Genomic DNA, 15979 nt, shown 5'->3' with positions numbered 1-15979 from the left:
GTAACCAAAACCACTGAATAATTTTGAAAAGGGATAAAACCAGACAGATGACATCAGTCTAGTCTTGATCATCAGTAAAATATTAGAGGTGTCATCAACAGTGCTATCAAGCAGCAACTGCTCAGCAATAACCTGCTCAGTGATGCCCAGTTTGGGTTCCTCCAGGCCCACTCAGCTCCTGACCTCATTACAGTCTTGGTTCAACCATGGACAAAAGAGGTGAATTCCAGAGGTAAGGTGAGAGTGGCAGTCCTTGACATCATGGGCTACATTCGACCTGGTGTGGTATCAAGAAGCCTTAGCAAAACTGGAATCAATGGGTATTGGAGGGTGGGGGTGGGGGTGGGGGGGGGGGGGGGGGCGGGGACGTTTTGTTGGTTGGAGTCATACCTTGCTCATAGGAAGATCGTTGTGGCAGTTACCTGTCAACCATCTCAACTCCTTGACATTTCTCCTCAGGCGAGTGTCCTAGGTCCAACCATCTTCAGCTGCTTCATCAATGACCTTCCCTCCACCATAAGGTCAGAACTGGGGATTTTCACTGTTGATTGTACAATATTCAGCACCATTTGTAACTCCTTAACTACTAACACAGTCCATGTTCAAATGCAACTAAATCAAGCCAATCTCCAGGCTTGAGCAAACAAGTGGCATGTAACATTTGTGTCACACAACTGCCAGGTAATGACTATCTTCAATAGGAAACAATCTAACTACCGCCCCTTGCTATTGAATGGTGTAACCATCACTGAATCCCCCACTATCAACAATTAGTAACCAGAAAGTCAACTGGACTCACCGCATACATGCAGTGGCTACAAGAGCAGGTCAGAGGTTATGAATACTGAAGCAAGTAACTCACCTCCTGGCTCTCCAAAGCTTGTTCACTGTCCACAAGTTACAAGTCAGGAATGTGATGGATAATGCACACTTGCCTGGATGGGTACAGCTGCAACAACCCTCGTGAAACTTGACACCATCCAAGAAAAAGCAGCTTGCATGATTGTCAGAAAATCCATAAGCATCCACTGCCTCTACCATCGATACTTGGTAGCAACAGTGTGCCCAAGATGCACTGCAGAAATTCATCAAACATCCTTCAACAGCACCTTCCAAACCCACAACCACTTCCATCCAGGAGGACAGGGGCAGCAGAAACATGGGCATACCACCATCTGCACATTCCTCTCTAAACCACGTACCTTCCTGACTTGTAATTCCATCACTGTCTCTGGGTCAACATCCTGGAATTCCCTCCCAAAGGGCACAGTGGGACAATCTACAGCGCATAAACTGCAGCAGTTCAAGAAGACTGCTGACCATCACCTACGAGGGACGGGAAATAAGTGCTGGTGAACCAACAACACCTACGTCCTATGAGTGAATAAAAAAAAGGCCAGGGTCCTGACCTAGGAAGGAGAAATGACAATACCAAACATAATCTTATTGAGTGTGCAAATTCATCCTTCGTAACATAGCCAGTTTATGCAAATTTAGGAGAGCTGTCCCACAGACTCATCAAGCTTGACATGATCATACTTACAATGTTGTATCTTACAGATCATGTCCCAGACAACACCGTCACCATCCCCACAGCAATGAAAGCAGCACTGTGGTATACAAGCAGGAGAGAGTTGCCTTGAGAGTCCTTAACATTGACTCTGGATCTTGTGAAGTCTCATGACACCAGTTCAAATAGGGGCAAGGAAATTTCCTGCTGCATACAAAGTACTGTCTGCATGTCAGCTGATGAATCAGTACTCTTCCATACTGAACATCATTTGGCTGAAGAACTGAGGGTGGCAAGGGCATGAATCTACTCTGGGGCAAGTGTGGTAGCAGCACCACTATTGACTGAACTAGTTGAATCCAAAATGACATAGCTGCCAGGCTGTTCTGCTAAATCAGTAAAAATACTCCTCATATACCTGAATGAGTGCAGCTCCAACAGGACTGAAGATACTGAATACAGTCCAAAATGATCAAGCCCATTTGATTAACACCACATCCACAAATATTCATTTTGACCCCCTTTGGTGCACAGTGTCAGCAGTGTGTAGAATCTACAAGATACTCCGCAGAAATGTGAGACAGCTTCTTACACAGCAATACCAAGCCCATGACTATTTCTATCTAGAAGGGCAAGGGCAACAGATACTTAACAATTCCCCCACTTGCAAATTCCTCTCCAAAGTACACACCATCCTGACTTGGAACATATTGCTGTTCCTTCAGTGTTGCTGGGTTAAAGTCCTGGAGATCTCTCCCTAAGAGCATTGTGGATGGGCCAGCACCAAATCACAGAAGGAAGCCATTCAATCTATCATGCCTGAACTGGCTTAATTATCTAGCTGGTTCCATTATCTAGTGCCAATCTCTTGTCTTTTTCCCATAGCCCTGCACACCATTACAATTCAAAAAAATCCATTAATCTATTGAATGCCTCGATTGAACTTGCCTCAACCAGATTTCCAGGCAGTCCATTCCATCCTCTAAAAAGAGGATGTGAAAAAGCTTTTCCTCACATCTTTTCGACATCAGTTTAAACTGGGTGTCACTGTCAAATGGACAGCAGCACCACCACCAGCAGCACCACCAGCTTCTCAAGGGCTACTATAGATGGACAGCAAAACACTAGCCCAGCCAGTGATGCCCACATCTCATTAATGAATGAAAAATAATATTTAACTTCTCTCTTTTAGAGGTTCCCATCCTTAAAAGGCAATGCTTGCAGAATCTTTAAATATTTTTAAGGCAGAGGTCGATAGATTCTTGATGACCAGGGGATGCAAAATTATCAGGGATATACAGGAATATAGAGTTGAGATTAACATGAGATCAGCCATGTTTGTATTGAATGGTGGGGCAGCCTTCAAGGGCCGAATGGCCTACTGTTCTTCCTTGTTCTTACTTCCATAAACAGAATCTGATTGGGAGAGGCGTTGCCATAGAAAAGGCACCAGTTAGGTGAAGACTGAAAGCTGACTGTCAAGTTTTGTTTAAATTTTAATCTGGGCAGGTGGACTCTGATTGATCAAGGCATTGACCTGAGAAATCAACTAGAGAATGGCAGTCACCTAACTTGTTAAGATGAGACAGGGCAGTGTGTGCATGTGTTCGGTCTGCAAAATACATGGCAATGAGTATTATTGCATTTATCTTCCAGTGTGTGCAAACATGCCACACTGTGAGCCTCACTTACAATAGTAAGTTAGTAAGAAGTATAGAATCATCTAAGGTTCTTTGGCCCATTGAATCTACACTGTTTGCCAGCATAATTTATTGCACAATCGAGATTATTTAGCAAATGGTCTTCACTAATGCAATGATGTCTGATGTTAGCCACTGTGTTTTAAGTTTTGCAAACACAGGTTGCTTTGGTCAGTGTTAACATTCCAGGTCCAGGTAACCCTTTCTCAGAATAGTTCTGAGGAAAGATCACTGGACCTAAAACATTAACTCTGATTTCTCTTCACAGATGCTGCCAGACCCCTGCTGAGCTTTTTGAGCAATTTCTGTTTTTGTTTCTGATTTACAGCATCCACAGTTCTTTCAGTTTTTGCTTTGGTCAGCACCTCAGTTGTTGTGAGCAGCTGAAGAGACATGCCAATGATACAATCCACCAGTTTTTGGGCTGGTGCTAGAATCACACTGGTACTGAAATGCATGTACCACATTACTTATTGATGTGATAGCAGAACATCTTTTTGGCCTGGCAATGGCATCCTGTTAGCAACAAGCCTTACCCTTCCAGGTAATTTGAGCAGATTGGGCATTTTTCAGGATCATGAGTAACAGCGTTAGACTCATTTATACAAGAAATAATCTGACCCAAGCCACAGTGTGGCACACTTGGCCACTATTCCATTGGAAGCTCATTCCATGCATTGCTCACATTGTTCAAAAGGACTCAGTACTTGTTCTTGGGTCTTGATTCAGAAAGGCTGGTGAGAGGAGTAGGGGTTGCTGAGGTCCATATCCTGCTCTTTTGCCTGTTCATCCCCCATACCCCATTGTCACTACGTCACATGTTTTCACTCAGCTATGGTGCATTATCAGGTTCTTGCTGTTGTGCCACTGAAACATTTTTTTCACTGTTATGTTTAGACACTGTTGCATTTTCTTTTGTTGCAGGTCACCTTTTACTATTCAGCAAGTTATTTTATTAGTTTTCATATGTTTGTGTTTTCATCCCAGTGATGTTCCTTGAACTTTAAAACCAAGGAATGCCACAGAATCTAATATGGAATCTTTGTTCCGGTAACCCTTTTAATATTTACATTCCTACAGACATTGAATAAGCCATTTTTTTCCTCTTCATATATCTTTCAATATGCTTGTTATCAAGGATCGTGTCTGCTTACTGTGCTCTTGTCGCATTTGGCAATGTATTTGATCATATATGTTCAACATTATACTTTTAATGTGACCTGTGAGCCTGCCATTCAACAGATATCCTCATTCTATTTAATTTAGTGATTAGCTCAATACATGCTTGTTCAGGATCCTCTTCAAGTCACTCTGCTTCCTCGACTCGTCCTTTTCCCCGCAGTCACACAAATGTCTTTTATCCCTACCCCAGAAATGAGGGGAGATGAAAGATCATCAGTGATAGCAACATAAAGGTTGAGGGGATGCTCTCTGACAGAGGCTACAAGTCACTAACAAGAACTTGATGCTGAAACCTTGCTATCTGTGATCCAAATATCAACTGTGCAACAACAATACCAAATGTTTGCCACGATATGAAGAGTGGGAAGAGTAAATCATTATTCTTCTGTTCAGTGGTGGTGTACTCTTTGCATTTGATGCCCTGATAGGGGCAATTGCATTAATTATGCATCTCCTGAATCACCCATCTAGCATCAAATTGTTACTAGATCAGCCGACGTTTGAAGAACGAACATGAAAAATTTCAGCCTCAAACAGACATGGCCAATGCATACCTTGCAATATTTGCCTCCTTTGCATGTCAGCTAAACAAATCCAATCAGATGCTAAGTTAAAAGTGCAACTTGGGCTTGGCATTTCTAGCTCACGTTTCAGAGCTAATATTGAAAGACAATGCCTTGGAGCTGCCACACTTGCACACTGGGCTGTAAATATGAAAGGACATGGATAATGGCGTTTACATGGAGAAGCAAGCAAAAGTAACAATAAATAATAAAGAATGGCTTATGTGTTCAATGCTTCTTTAATGACATGATAACAGGTTGACCAGTTTAAAGTTGGAATGTTAGTGAGTGCATAGATCAAAATTAGGTATGTGCACCTTGCACATGAATATAATATAGTATTTCAAGATTAGACATATTGTGTATACTTTAGTCTGTCTCAATCATATATGATCAATGTCATTATTTATTCTTTAATATAATATTTTAATAGCTTCATCATTTATGGTTTTCTTTTCATATTTTTGCTGAACCAGGACTAGATATAGTTCAGAAAGTGTAGAAAAGAAAATTAGAAAAGCCTTGAGGACACTGTTGAGAATTTAAGTCAGAGACACCTCTCTTGTTAATTATATAAATTATGGACAAGGATTAATGGTTGATGCAAATCCATTATTTAAGTAGATAAAAAAAGAGGCATTTTTTGACATTAGGGTGGTGAATAGGAACAGAGCTGTATACGTGAATGATTTCACTTTGTGAACACATGTAAACTGAATAAACATTGACTTCTAATCCTCTCCTTCAGCGAACAGCTGTTAGACATTTAACACCCCACATCTCCATTTATCCAAATTTCTTGAAGAGTTGTTTTGATTGTAATTACACTCCATGAGGAAGTAACTCTCAGTACAAACCTGTGATCAAGATCATGCCATACCACAGAGTTGTATCCTACCCCTCCTGTGACACAGTGCACTGACCTTTTGATATAGTTTGAATTTTCTGAATATTTTTTGAGGTTAGCTTGCTTTGACCACACTCTCCTACTGATGGATGGGTTTCAAGTTTGCTCATATATAATATAAATATAATATATCGATCATGGTGGCTCAGTGGTTAGCACTGCTGTCTCACAGCACCAGGATCCCAGGTTTGATTCCAGCCTTGGGTGACTGTCTGTGTGGAGTTTGCACATTCTCCCCATGTCTGCGTGGGTTTCCTCCAGATGCTCAGGTCTCCTGCCACAGTCCAAAGATGTGCAGGTCAGGTGAATTGGCCATGCTACATTATCCATAGTGTTAGGCGTATTAGTCAGAGGGAAATGGGTCTGGGTGGGTTACTCTTCGGAGGGTCAGTGTGGACTTGTTGGGCCAAAGGGCCTGTTTCCACACCATAGGGGATCTAATCTATGCCTTTGTAAGGGTGACACGGTGGGTCAGTGGTTAGCACTGCTGCCTCACAGAGCCAGAGACCTGGGTTCAATTCCCACCTCAGGCAAATGTCTGTGTGGAGTTTGCACATTCTCCCCGTGTTTCCTCCCACAGTCCAAAATAATGTGCAGGTTAGGTGTATTGGCCAAGTTAAATTGCCTGCAGTGTTAGGTGAAGGGGTAAATGTAGGGCAATGGGTCTGGGTGGGTTGCTCTTCGGAGGGTCAGTGTGGACTTGTTGGGCCAAAAGGCCTGTTTCCACACTGTAAGTAATCTAATCATATAACTATAATATAATCTTCAATACTCTACCCTTAAATAGCTTCTGAACTTCACTCGTTACACCTGTCTCTAAATTTGTTCATGCTACCTATATGATCAGAATCCCATCTCTCGACCTTTTATTTGAACTCTGGGATCCTGATCTGTCCTACTATTTCCATCTAGTTTTTTTGGCATTCTAATGACTGCTATGTCAGCAGACCTACGTAACTTACTGTGCCCATTCACATCATCATTTTGGCTGCTTGATCAGATTCCCAGTCATCACTTCAATTTCCACTTTTTTAATTTCTTTTTTAACCTCTTTCCTCTTTATTCCACCTGAACTCCTCTGCTCTATTGTTACTCATCATGTCTCAGTTACTCTGACCCCCCCCAAATCCTAGGCCACCCATTCAGTGCACCTTGTGTACTCCCGCTGTCTTACCATCATCCTTACCTTGACTCACTGTTAGGTAAGCCTGCAGCTTCCTATACTGTGTCTCTCAGCATCTTCAGAAGGGGTTGTGAAGACCCAATGTGTTTGTAACTTCAACTGCACATTATACCCTCTCATGAACTTCATGTTCGGGCAAATCATGCCAACTTTAACTGCACCTCAGTCAGCCCATCAGGAGCTGTCCCAATATGACTGTAGATTAGTAAACTGTATTATTAAGGGATTAACTCAGGAATATCACGGATAAGTGAAGATCAGGGACAATATAATGAAGTCAAAGTATGATAAGGAAAAGAAGAGTAAAGTTAACACCAAAAGAGTAACTTTAAGACTGCATAATTAAGAAAGTAAGTGAGCAGACATGATGAAGTAAGTTTAAGACATGGCAGCTCAGATCAGTCAATTGGAATGTGTGACCTGTAATATGTGGGAAGACACCAACCTACTGGTGTCCTATATGGTCACATATGCAGAAAGTGCTCCCAGCTACAGAAACTTGATCTCCAAGATTTAGAAATTTGGTTGAAATTTATTGACACAATTGTCTCAAAACGATGCCTCCCTATTTTCCACGTTATTGAAAAGATACTCACCAAACATATAAATCCTTTGTAGCTATAAAAGCAAACTATCTTTACTTATCTCTGTGCCGTGCCTGCAGCCTTTGACATGGTTGATCATATTACTCACTTCCAACACTTCTCCACTGTCATCCAGATAGGCAGGATCACACACTCCTAGTTACATAGTCAGAGTAACTGAAATGGCTTCCCTCTTGCTTCAGGACAGTGATCTCTGCAAAGTTTCATTTCTTGTTTTCCCACCCCACTCTCCTCCCTACTGCCCCCTCGCCCCCTCACCCCCTGCCGCCCCCAACCTATGCATTCTATTAGTTTTAAACCCAGGCTAAGGATACATACTTTTATCTCATCACTGTTACTGAATAACCAGACTACTTGCCTAATATGTGGTACTGCACAAGCAAACATTACCACTGATTAATTATTGGGAAGACCGAAGCCAATTTGTACAATCCCTACCATGAACTGTTCTCCAGCTATCAATTCCATTCCCTTCCCTTATAACTTTCTGAATCCAAAACTGAGTGTTTGCAACCTCAGTGTCACTTTAACCCAAATGCCAGTGCCATCATCATGATAGGCTAAATTCAACTAAAACAATGCCTGACTGCTCCCTATCTGAGCTCATTTGCTGCTAAAATCCAAATCCATGCCTTTTTTATTTATTCAGCAATATAAACCTTGATGGTTGGGCAAAACTTTATGGCCATCCCTGCTTATCCTTGAAAAGGTAGCCTTCCTTACCCACTGTCATCCATTGGTGTAGGTAGATCTCCAGTGCTCTGGGGGAGGGAGTCCAGGATTTTGACCCAACAGCACTGAAGGAAGAGCAATTATTTTCATTACTATTTTGTACTCATATAATTCTGGCCTCTTCAGGAGCCATGATTGTAAGTGTTTCACTTTGGTGGCCATGCCTAAAGCTAGCTAGATACTAAGTTCTTGAGTCCTTTTTTGCCTCCCTATCTATATTTCAAGACTTGGATAGCCAGAATTTTAATAAGTGAGGGAACATAGGGTTACAGAGAAAAGGCTGGAAAATGGGGTGGAGAATTATCAGATCAGCCATTGTCTTACTGTATAACAGAGCAGACATGTTGGGCTGAAATAGTCTACATCTGATCAAATACCTTATGGTCTTATTTCTCTTTATTCCTATAACATGTTCTTTAAAGCTCACCTCTTTGGCCAAGCTTTTGGTCACCTCTGCTAAAATATCTTTACATGGCATATTCCACATTTTGTACCAAACATTCTTGCAAAGTGTCTTGGAAGATTTAATTACAATAAATTTTCTCTATAAATAAATATATCTTCTGGTTGTTATTGAAAGATGCAACATGAACCAAAGACAATACTGGGAATAAAATGTATAATATTCATTGAAGATACACAATGTTAATTGCATTATAGCAATTCTGAAATGCTAACCATAAATTATGCCACAAGAACAATTGAGAAAACTACAGGGAAACAAGTGCAATTAAAAAGGTAAAAATAGAGTATCTGAAAACAAAGACTGCAAAAATTACATGGGCTTTTTTCTGGTCCCCTGGAATAGTTATAATACAATGTTTAGAAGAACTGCACAAGATTACAGAATCAAAATATTTCAATTTGTTATTTAAAATTGTGCAATTAATGCTACAGTCCAAATTTTTCAAGACATCTAAGAAGAGGAATCATTGAATATTGGTGGATAGATTACTGTAATAAATATGTGCAACAGCAAAGCAGAAAGCTAACTGGGTGCAAAACTAGTGGAATATAAAGCACATTTCAAAAAGTGATCTTTTGGCTGCATCGGCCATTAGTACAATCACGTATAGAGCATTATGTACAAATCTAAACACAGTCATAGAAATATCCAGACACTGAAAACAGCACAAATAGTAACATCGTAAGGCATGTGGAATGTGAGGAGAGGGTAAAAAGCCTGGAAATGTTTAATCAAGGGAGGAAAAAAGGCTTGAATAGTATACGATTGAGACATTCAGGATTATTAAGGAGATGGTAAAGACAATTTTAAGATTTCTGCAAACATTAGAAGCAACATGAAGCTTAGAAGAGATCAGGTTTAATACCTTTATGCAGGGGTTGGTTGCATGCAAGGAATGTATTACCCAGAAAGAAAATGGGGGAAAAAAGTGAGAAATTTTCAAGGAGAGTTGGATAGAAATGAAATGGGCCTAGAAGGGTAGTGTGGTTTTTAGGAATAGTAGTTACTCTCTTTTCAGCCCAATACCTTTTCAAGTAGCTTTTTGCTATGATATTAGCATTAGGTTCAGTGACATACTGTGCTGTAGCCTTTAGGAATGATTACTCCAACAGAATTGCTAGTTTCCTGCATCTGCCTGCAGTCTGCAGCTTCATGGAAGTCTGATATGGTAATATTTCACTATCAACATTTATGCTAAAAAGGTTCAAGAGTGGCAACAATTCCATTCCAAAAATACAAATAATCAATATGGTACACTGGGCTAGAGTTTCTATCCGAATTTTAAAATTACTAACCAAGACATTTGTTGGAATTTTGTTATATTTATTACTTTTAAATAAATTCATTCCACACTCATGCATTTTGGCGATACAAAAGATGTCCATTCATACTTACACATGCGCTTATAATTCGATTTTAAATTATTTACTGCATTGCTATCCAATAGAAATCACTAGCCAGCCAAAGACTTACAGCAACACTGTTTTAGATACCTTGACTAATTTTGTAGAACATGCCTTTCAGATACGTAAATATACTTTGTATCTATGCAATAACTTGTCTGGTCTTTCTACATGTGACTCCAGACCCACAGCTATGTGGTTGATTCTTAAGTGCTCTCTAGGCAATTAATTGTGGGCAATAAATGCTGGCCTAGCCAGCAAAGCCCACATTCTATGAACAAATAAAAAGAAAATTCAGTAAACCCCGCTGACTCGAATGTTTTTAGCTCTGTACTATCCTACAGCCATACACACCAGCTGAGATATATATGTTTTTTCTAAATTCTGATCTCTTGATCATTCCTGATTTTCACTTCATTTTTGAGACCCATGCTTAGAGGTTGTCAGCTTTGCATTTCCCTCCATAAACCTTACTTCCTTACTATATATCCTGTATTTGGTGTATTCTTTTCAATCTATTAGCTTGGCCATGATTTTGGTCATCACTTCTAAGATCTAACCAGATGAAGTTGTATTACATTTTGCTCGATAATGCTCTTATGAAGTACCTAGGGGTGGTTTATTACATTCAAGGTGTCATATTATTAGAAGTTCGTGTTGATGCACTCATAGGAATTATGACCTGTTAGTCTATTTTTTATCATTCCATCTTGTCAACAAATGGACAGAAAGATTAAAATGTATATGCATATGGTCATACTGGTAAATATTAATACCGCATATCCTTTATTGACATTGAAAACTCTTCTATTATTCATGAACCAGAAATTAGTAGCACCTAGTTCATAATAAGCCATGTTCAGCTAGTGATTAAAATATTGAATAACAGCTCTACTGTTGCAATAAATAATTAAATATTTTATATTTAATAAACAAATATACATGAATAAAAGTTTCAGAAAATAAAAATCTGTTAAATGTACATGTAAAAAATGATTAAAATCCTCAATAATGGTATGTACATTTGTGAAGGGTTAATTGGCATATACATTGATAAGCTTTGGCACTAATTCAAACCTTAAATACAATTTGTTGGCTCTATAGCTCAATCATGTTCATTTTTACATAGATAATAAGCATGCAAATCTATTCATTTCATATCATTTTCTCTGTTATAACAATGGTTCCCCACATATTTTGTTAGTGTTTCTCTGGAGTACTTGAATTTGATTTCAAGAATTTCGCAGTCATGTTCCCCTCTGGTTGGGACCAGTCCACACGCTTTTATAACAAGGTTATGTCCGCATATCCCATCATGAAACCAAAAAAGAACTACGTTACTTTTAAATATCTGTCCCCCTACTCCAGCGATGCACAGCCATGCTACGACGTGTTAAGTTTCAGTCTCTGACAAAATGAAGCCTCACATTTTTCTCGTTCTATCAACTCACGTTCACCAGGAATCCAATCCACAAACAGAATTCACTTACAATACATGCAGACATGGGCAGTTGCAACCGTACGGTATTAAACCCGACAGCGCAGTTAAATAGAATCGAGTGGCAATTTTCCTCTTAGATTCAGGCAATTTATCATGAAGCAGTAGTGTAATATAGCAATTCTGTTCAGCACTTTCTGCACCCGGTATGTTAAAAACAAAAGATTTTTTTTATCGTGTTATCTGTCAGCCAACTTTGCAATGCCCCTGATTTTCAACGCCAAGTACTTAATCTGTGATGGGGTGACCCAGCTAAAAAAGTATAACACGCCATGCAGTATCATTAGAGGACTATTTTGTATTTGATGTAACAGCATGCTCCGGCAGAAACAATTAATTCACTTTCAAAAATGCCTCGCAGGGAAAATTCGAAGTCTTGTAGTCCGCTACAGGACATCCACACAGCGGAATGTCGATATCCCTAAAGGCAAAGGCTTTAGGGACTGGGGTATGGGCAATTCCTTGATGCTAGCTGGGAATCTAGACGGTGGAAGGCATTTTAAAATGCCCTGCATCGAGATGAGGAATAAAGTGGCGGGTGCTTTCCCGCAGAGGTAGTTGTATTTCTCCTCCCCCAGAAGCCCATTCCACTCAGTCGGGTTGTCCTCCAGAGCCCTCTTCATTTTGAACTGCAGAGTGGACATGAACAGCAGCAGCTGGTCGATGCAGAGCCTCTTGGACTCGACGTTGATCTTTGACACCCGGAGTTGCTCCAGGATGACATCGAGAGGGGTCAGCCCCTTGCTGTCCACGATCTTGGGCGAGGCGCCGCTGCCCAGTAACATGAGCACAGTCTCAGCCCTGAGCAGCTCACACGCCAAGTGCAAGGGGGTCTTGCCGTCCTCGATGTGGAAGCAGCCTTTCCTGTTGATGTAGGACTTGAAGCCCGGCAGTTGGTGGGTTATCTTCAGGATCAGCCCAAGGATGTCCTTGCGGTCATACCTGACCGCCATGGCGAGGTGAGGGGCCGAGGAAGGGCAACAGCAGAAGCGGTCCCCGGGCACCTCTAGGGCCTCGTCCGGGTAATGGCTTAACAGGTATTGGGCGTACGGGAGGTGATTGTGTACCACTGCGTACAGGAGGGCTTCTGAAGGCGAGTAAGTGCGGAGGGTGGTGTTGTCTTCCCAGTAAAACGATTCCATCGTCCTCATGTCCTCCAGCATCCAGACGGGCTTGCGGTCTCTAACTGCCTGGTAAAACATATAGGAGAGGAACTTACACTGTCTTTCATCGTCCTGGCTGGAAGCTGAGTTGCTGCACATCCTACAGGGAGAGGTGCCAGCTAAAGTTGTCCACTCGCAGATTGCCAGATGGTCTCCTTATCCCTTTGTTTCCCCCTCTATTTCTCTTTCCCCCCCCCCAAAAAAAGATTCACTCCTTACGCGAACCCAAGGGTCAAACCTGTCCAGTGCATTTTCACCGCAGTCTTCTGCAACAGTCTCGTCCGTCCAACAGGGCTCAGGAGCTCATCGGGATGCACCTTCCCGGAGAAATCGGCGAGGGGGCAGCGGCTGGGGGGTAAAAGAGAAACAAGCGCTCCGAGACTGCAGTGGGACTCAGACGGAGCTGCATTGGAGCCGGTGGGAGGCACGGAGGGAGCGAGGCTGACGGTAGGGGAGGGGGAAGGGGGATACAGCAAGGCAAGGCGCCTGTGTGTCTCTCTCTCTCTCTCTCGCCGCTAGCGCCGCTCATCTGGCGTGCAGGCGCCGCTCGGTGGTCCGCAGCGCGGGCTCACGGCTCTCTCTCCTCCGCCTCTGGGAGCGATCCGCCTGGCCGGGCAAACCCGGGCACACCAGGTTGAGGGTGCAAGTGACCCCCCGGCGCCACAGCAGACACGACGGGCAGAAATAAAGGGACAAGGGCAGGCGAAAGTGACACCGGATAGCCGGCACCGAATAGGAAAGCATAATGTGCAGAGAAGGTCAACGGGAAAATGAAGAGGCCAGTGAGTAGAGGAAGGAAAGATAAAGCAACAAGGGGGAAAAATTGAGGGGGGGGGGGTCAAAAAAAGGAAATTAAATGTATGTTAAAATGCAGAGACAGGTTGTACAGAGAGATATACAAGGGGAGGGAGGGGGCGGGTAATTATTAAGGGGAAATTGTCCCTGAAGCTTTATATGAATGAAATGATGTAACAAAAGGACATGACATAACTGGGCAGATTAAAATTAGTTGCTATTGGACGCGTAGCACAGAGAGACCCAGTTGCAATTTATCTGAATATCATCTCTCTCTGGCTGGTGCTGCCCTTAGTGCCATGCCTGGCTTGAGGCCAATGTTGAGGAAAAAAATCCCAAAGAAATGCAGTTTCAACATTCACTGTTTTCTGACAAACGTCAGCGTTATTGATAGCGTGTGTCACAGCCTCCCCGGGGTGAAGAGTCACCGCGTTTAATTTAAAAAGGGGCGCAGCGTGAAGGACACCACAAGGTTGGAAAGTGACTGAGAAATCAAACACACACACACACCCACACAGGCGCTGGTCAGCGTGAGCGGGGCTGCTCATTCAGGGTAATTTAGGGTTCTCGCCAGTTTGTGCATCTTCATCCCCCGCCCTACGCTTAAAACACGCCCACATAGACACACACACACAGACAAACACACATACACACAGACATACACACACACACAGAGACACACATACACACAGAGAGACACACAGACACACACACACACACAGAGACACACATACACACAGAGAGACACACAGATATACACACACAGAGACACACACAGACAAATACACACAGGGAGGAATTAAAAATGCAATTTACAGTGAGAAACACAGATCACAGAGCCGGATATTCCGGGGAGTGGTAATCTCACGCAGCGTCACTCCGGATTTCTTTTTGTGTGAAAAGGAGAGAGCTCCTCATTTCTGAGCGGACTGAGCTTCATGGCGCCCCCAGAATGCAGGCTGGGCGGGGGTGGGGACATATCCGATCTGACAGAGGAAGGAAGACCACGCCCGTCTTCACAGCAGGCAGCTGCCTTGTTCCGACATCGAGCAAGGATCCTCGAGCCACTTTGACAGCTGCTGTCAAACTGGAGCCACACAAGGCCACTGTAATGTTAGGGTCCTGGAAGGGGAGGCAGCCAGGTAAACGAGGGGGGGGGGGGGAGAATAGCTGGTGAGTAGAGGGTACCAGACAAGTGGGGAGCAGGGGACCATCTGGTTAAGGTGCCAGTTGGATGGGGAGGGTAAATGTGCCAGGTGTGTAAGGTCAAAGTCGAAAAGTGCGGTGCTGGAAAAGCACAGCAGATCAGGCAGCATCCGAGGAGCAGGAGGAGAATCGACATTTCTCTCCTGGACCTCAGATGCTGCCTGACCTGCTGTGCTTTTCCAGCACCACACTATCGACTCTAACCTCCAGCATCTGCAGTCCTGACTTTCACGTGTTTTGGATGCCATGCAGAAAGGGTGGCAAGGTGCAAAGCGACAAGTGACGCCGCATTCAGCAGAGGTTGGAGTGGGTGGGAGAAATCCAGTTCTGCGGTGTGAGGAGAGGGTGGTTGGGAATGTTGTGGTTGGGTGGGGGCAGTGGTGTGTTGGCTCAGAGTGGGTTCTCTTAGGGAACTGTTCCCCAGTCAGGTCAGGTTCTGTGGGGTGCTGGGGTGGTGGGTGGGGGAGGCCAGGTCGGGTCCGGCAGGGAGAAGGGTTTGTTGGGTTGGATCTGGCAGGAGGAAAGGGGTGTTAGGTCAAGTCCATCAGAGGAAGGGGATTTGTCAGGTTGGATCTGGCAGGGAATGAGGGGGTCAGGGTCGGGTCAGGTCAGGTGATGGATGGAGTGGGGGCTACGTACGGTCAGGTCCAGTGGTAGAGGGTCTCTGCCAGTCTGGCAGGAAGGAGTGGGGGAAGGGAATGAGGTCCTGCGTGGGGGTCGGGATAAACAGAGAGGGGTTGGGTTGGGTCCTAGGTTTGAGGCTGGGGTTGTCAGGTTAGGGTCTAGGATGCTGTATTTGTGTGTGGAGGGTAAGGTTAAGTAAGGGATCAGTTTAATAGCTACTCCTGAGTTAGACCATGTATTCAATAGTCTAACTTTTTCTGATTAACCATTTTACTTAATCAGAACCATCTAAAATCTCTGACTTAAATGGAGACTTTCAGAGGTTTCCAAGTGTAGAGGAATTACCTAGTGGCAAAGTCAATTTCATGGGCAGTTCATTTGGGAGCTGCCATGATGGGGGATTTGCAGGGTCTCCATGCCCAACTCCTATCTTCATTAACAA

The 15979-nt window shown here is 43.1% G+C and overlaps 1 protein-coding gene across 3 annotated transcripts; it reads right to left on the bottom strand.

Moving 5' to 3' along the window:
* Positions 1 to 9311: 9311 nt before the first annotated feature.
* Positions 9312 to 14809, bottom strand: LOC140482869 (ankyrin repeat domain-containing protein 9). 3 transcript variants are annotated; one of them, XM_072580589.1, is made up of 2 exons: positions 14524 to 14809; positions 9312 to 12939 (listed from the first exon to the last, which is right to left on the bottom strand). In XM_072580589.1, exon 2 carries the CDS (start codon positions 12910 to 12912, stop codon positions 12136 to 12138), a length of 777 nt encoding a protein of 258 aa, XP_072436690.1. In that variant the 5' UTR covers positions 12913 to 12939; positions 14524 to 14809; the 3' UTR covers positions 9312 to 12135. The 3 variants fall into 3 exon arrangements, with proteins under 3 accessions (XP_072436690.1, XP_072436691.1, XP_072436689.1); XM_072580590.1 differs by lacking the exon at positions 14524 to 14809 and adding an exon at positions 13151 to 13770; XM_072580588.1 differs by lacking the exon at positions 14524 to 14809 and having other exon boundaries at positions 9312 to 13770.
* Positions 14810 to 15979: the final 1170 nt, after the last annotated feature.

The sequence above is a fragment of the Chiloscyllium punctatum genome, chromosome 11 (assembly GCF_047496795.1).
Source record: "Chiloscyllium punctatum isolate Juve2018m chromosome 11, sChiPun1.3, whole genome shotgun sequence".
NCBI classification, from domain to species: domain Eukaryota; kingdom Metazoa; phylum Chordata; class Chondrichthyes; order Orectolobiformes; family Hemiscylliidae; genus Chiloscyllium; species Chiloscyllium punctatum.
The sequence above is the reverse complement of the archived record's forward strand: the minus strand, read 5'-3'. Positions and strand labels throughout refer to the sequence as shown.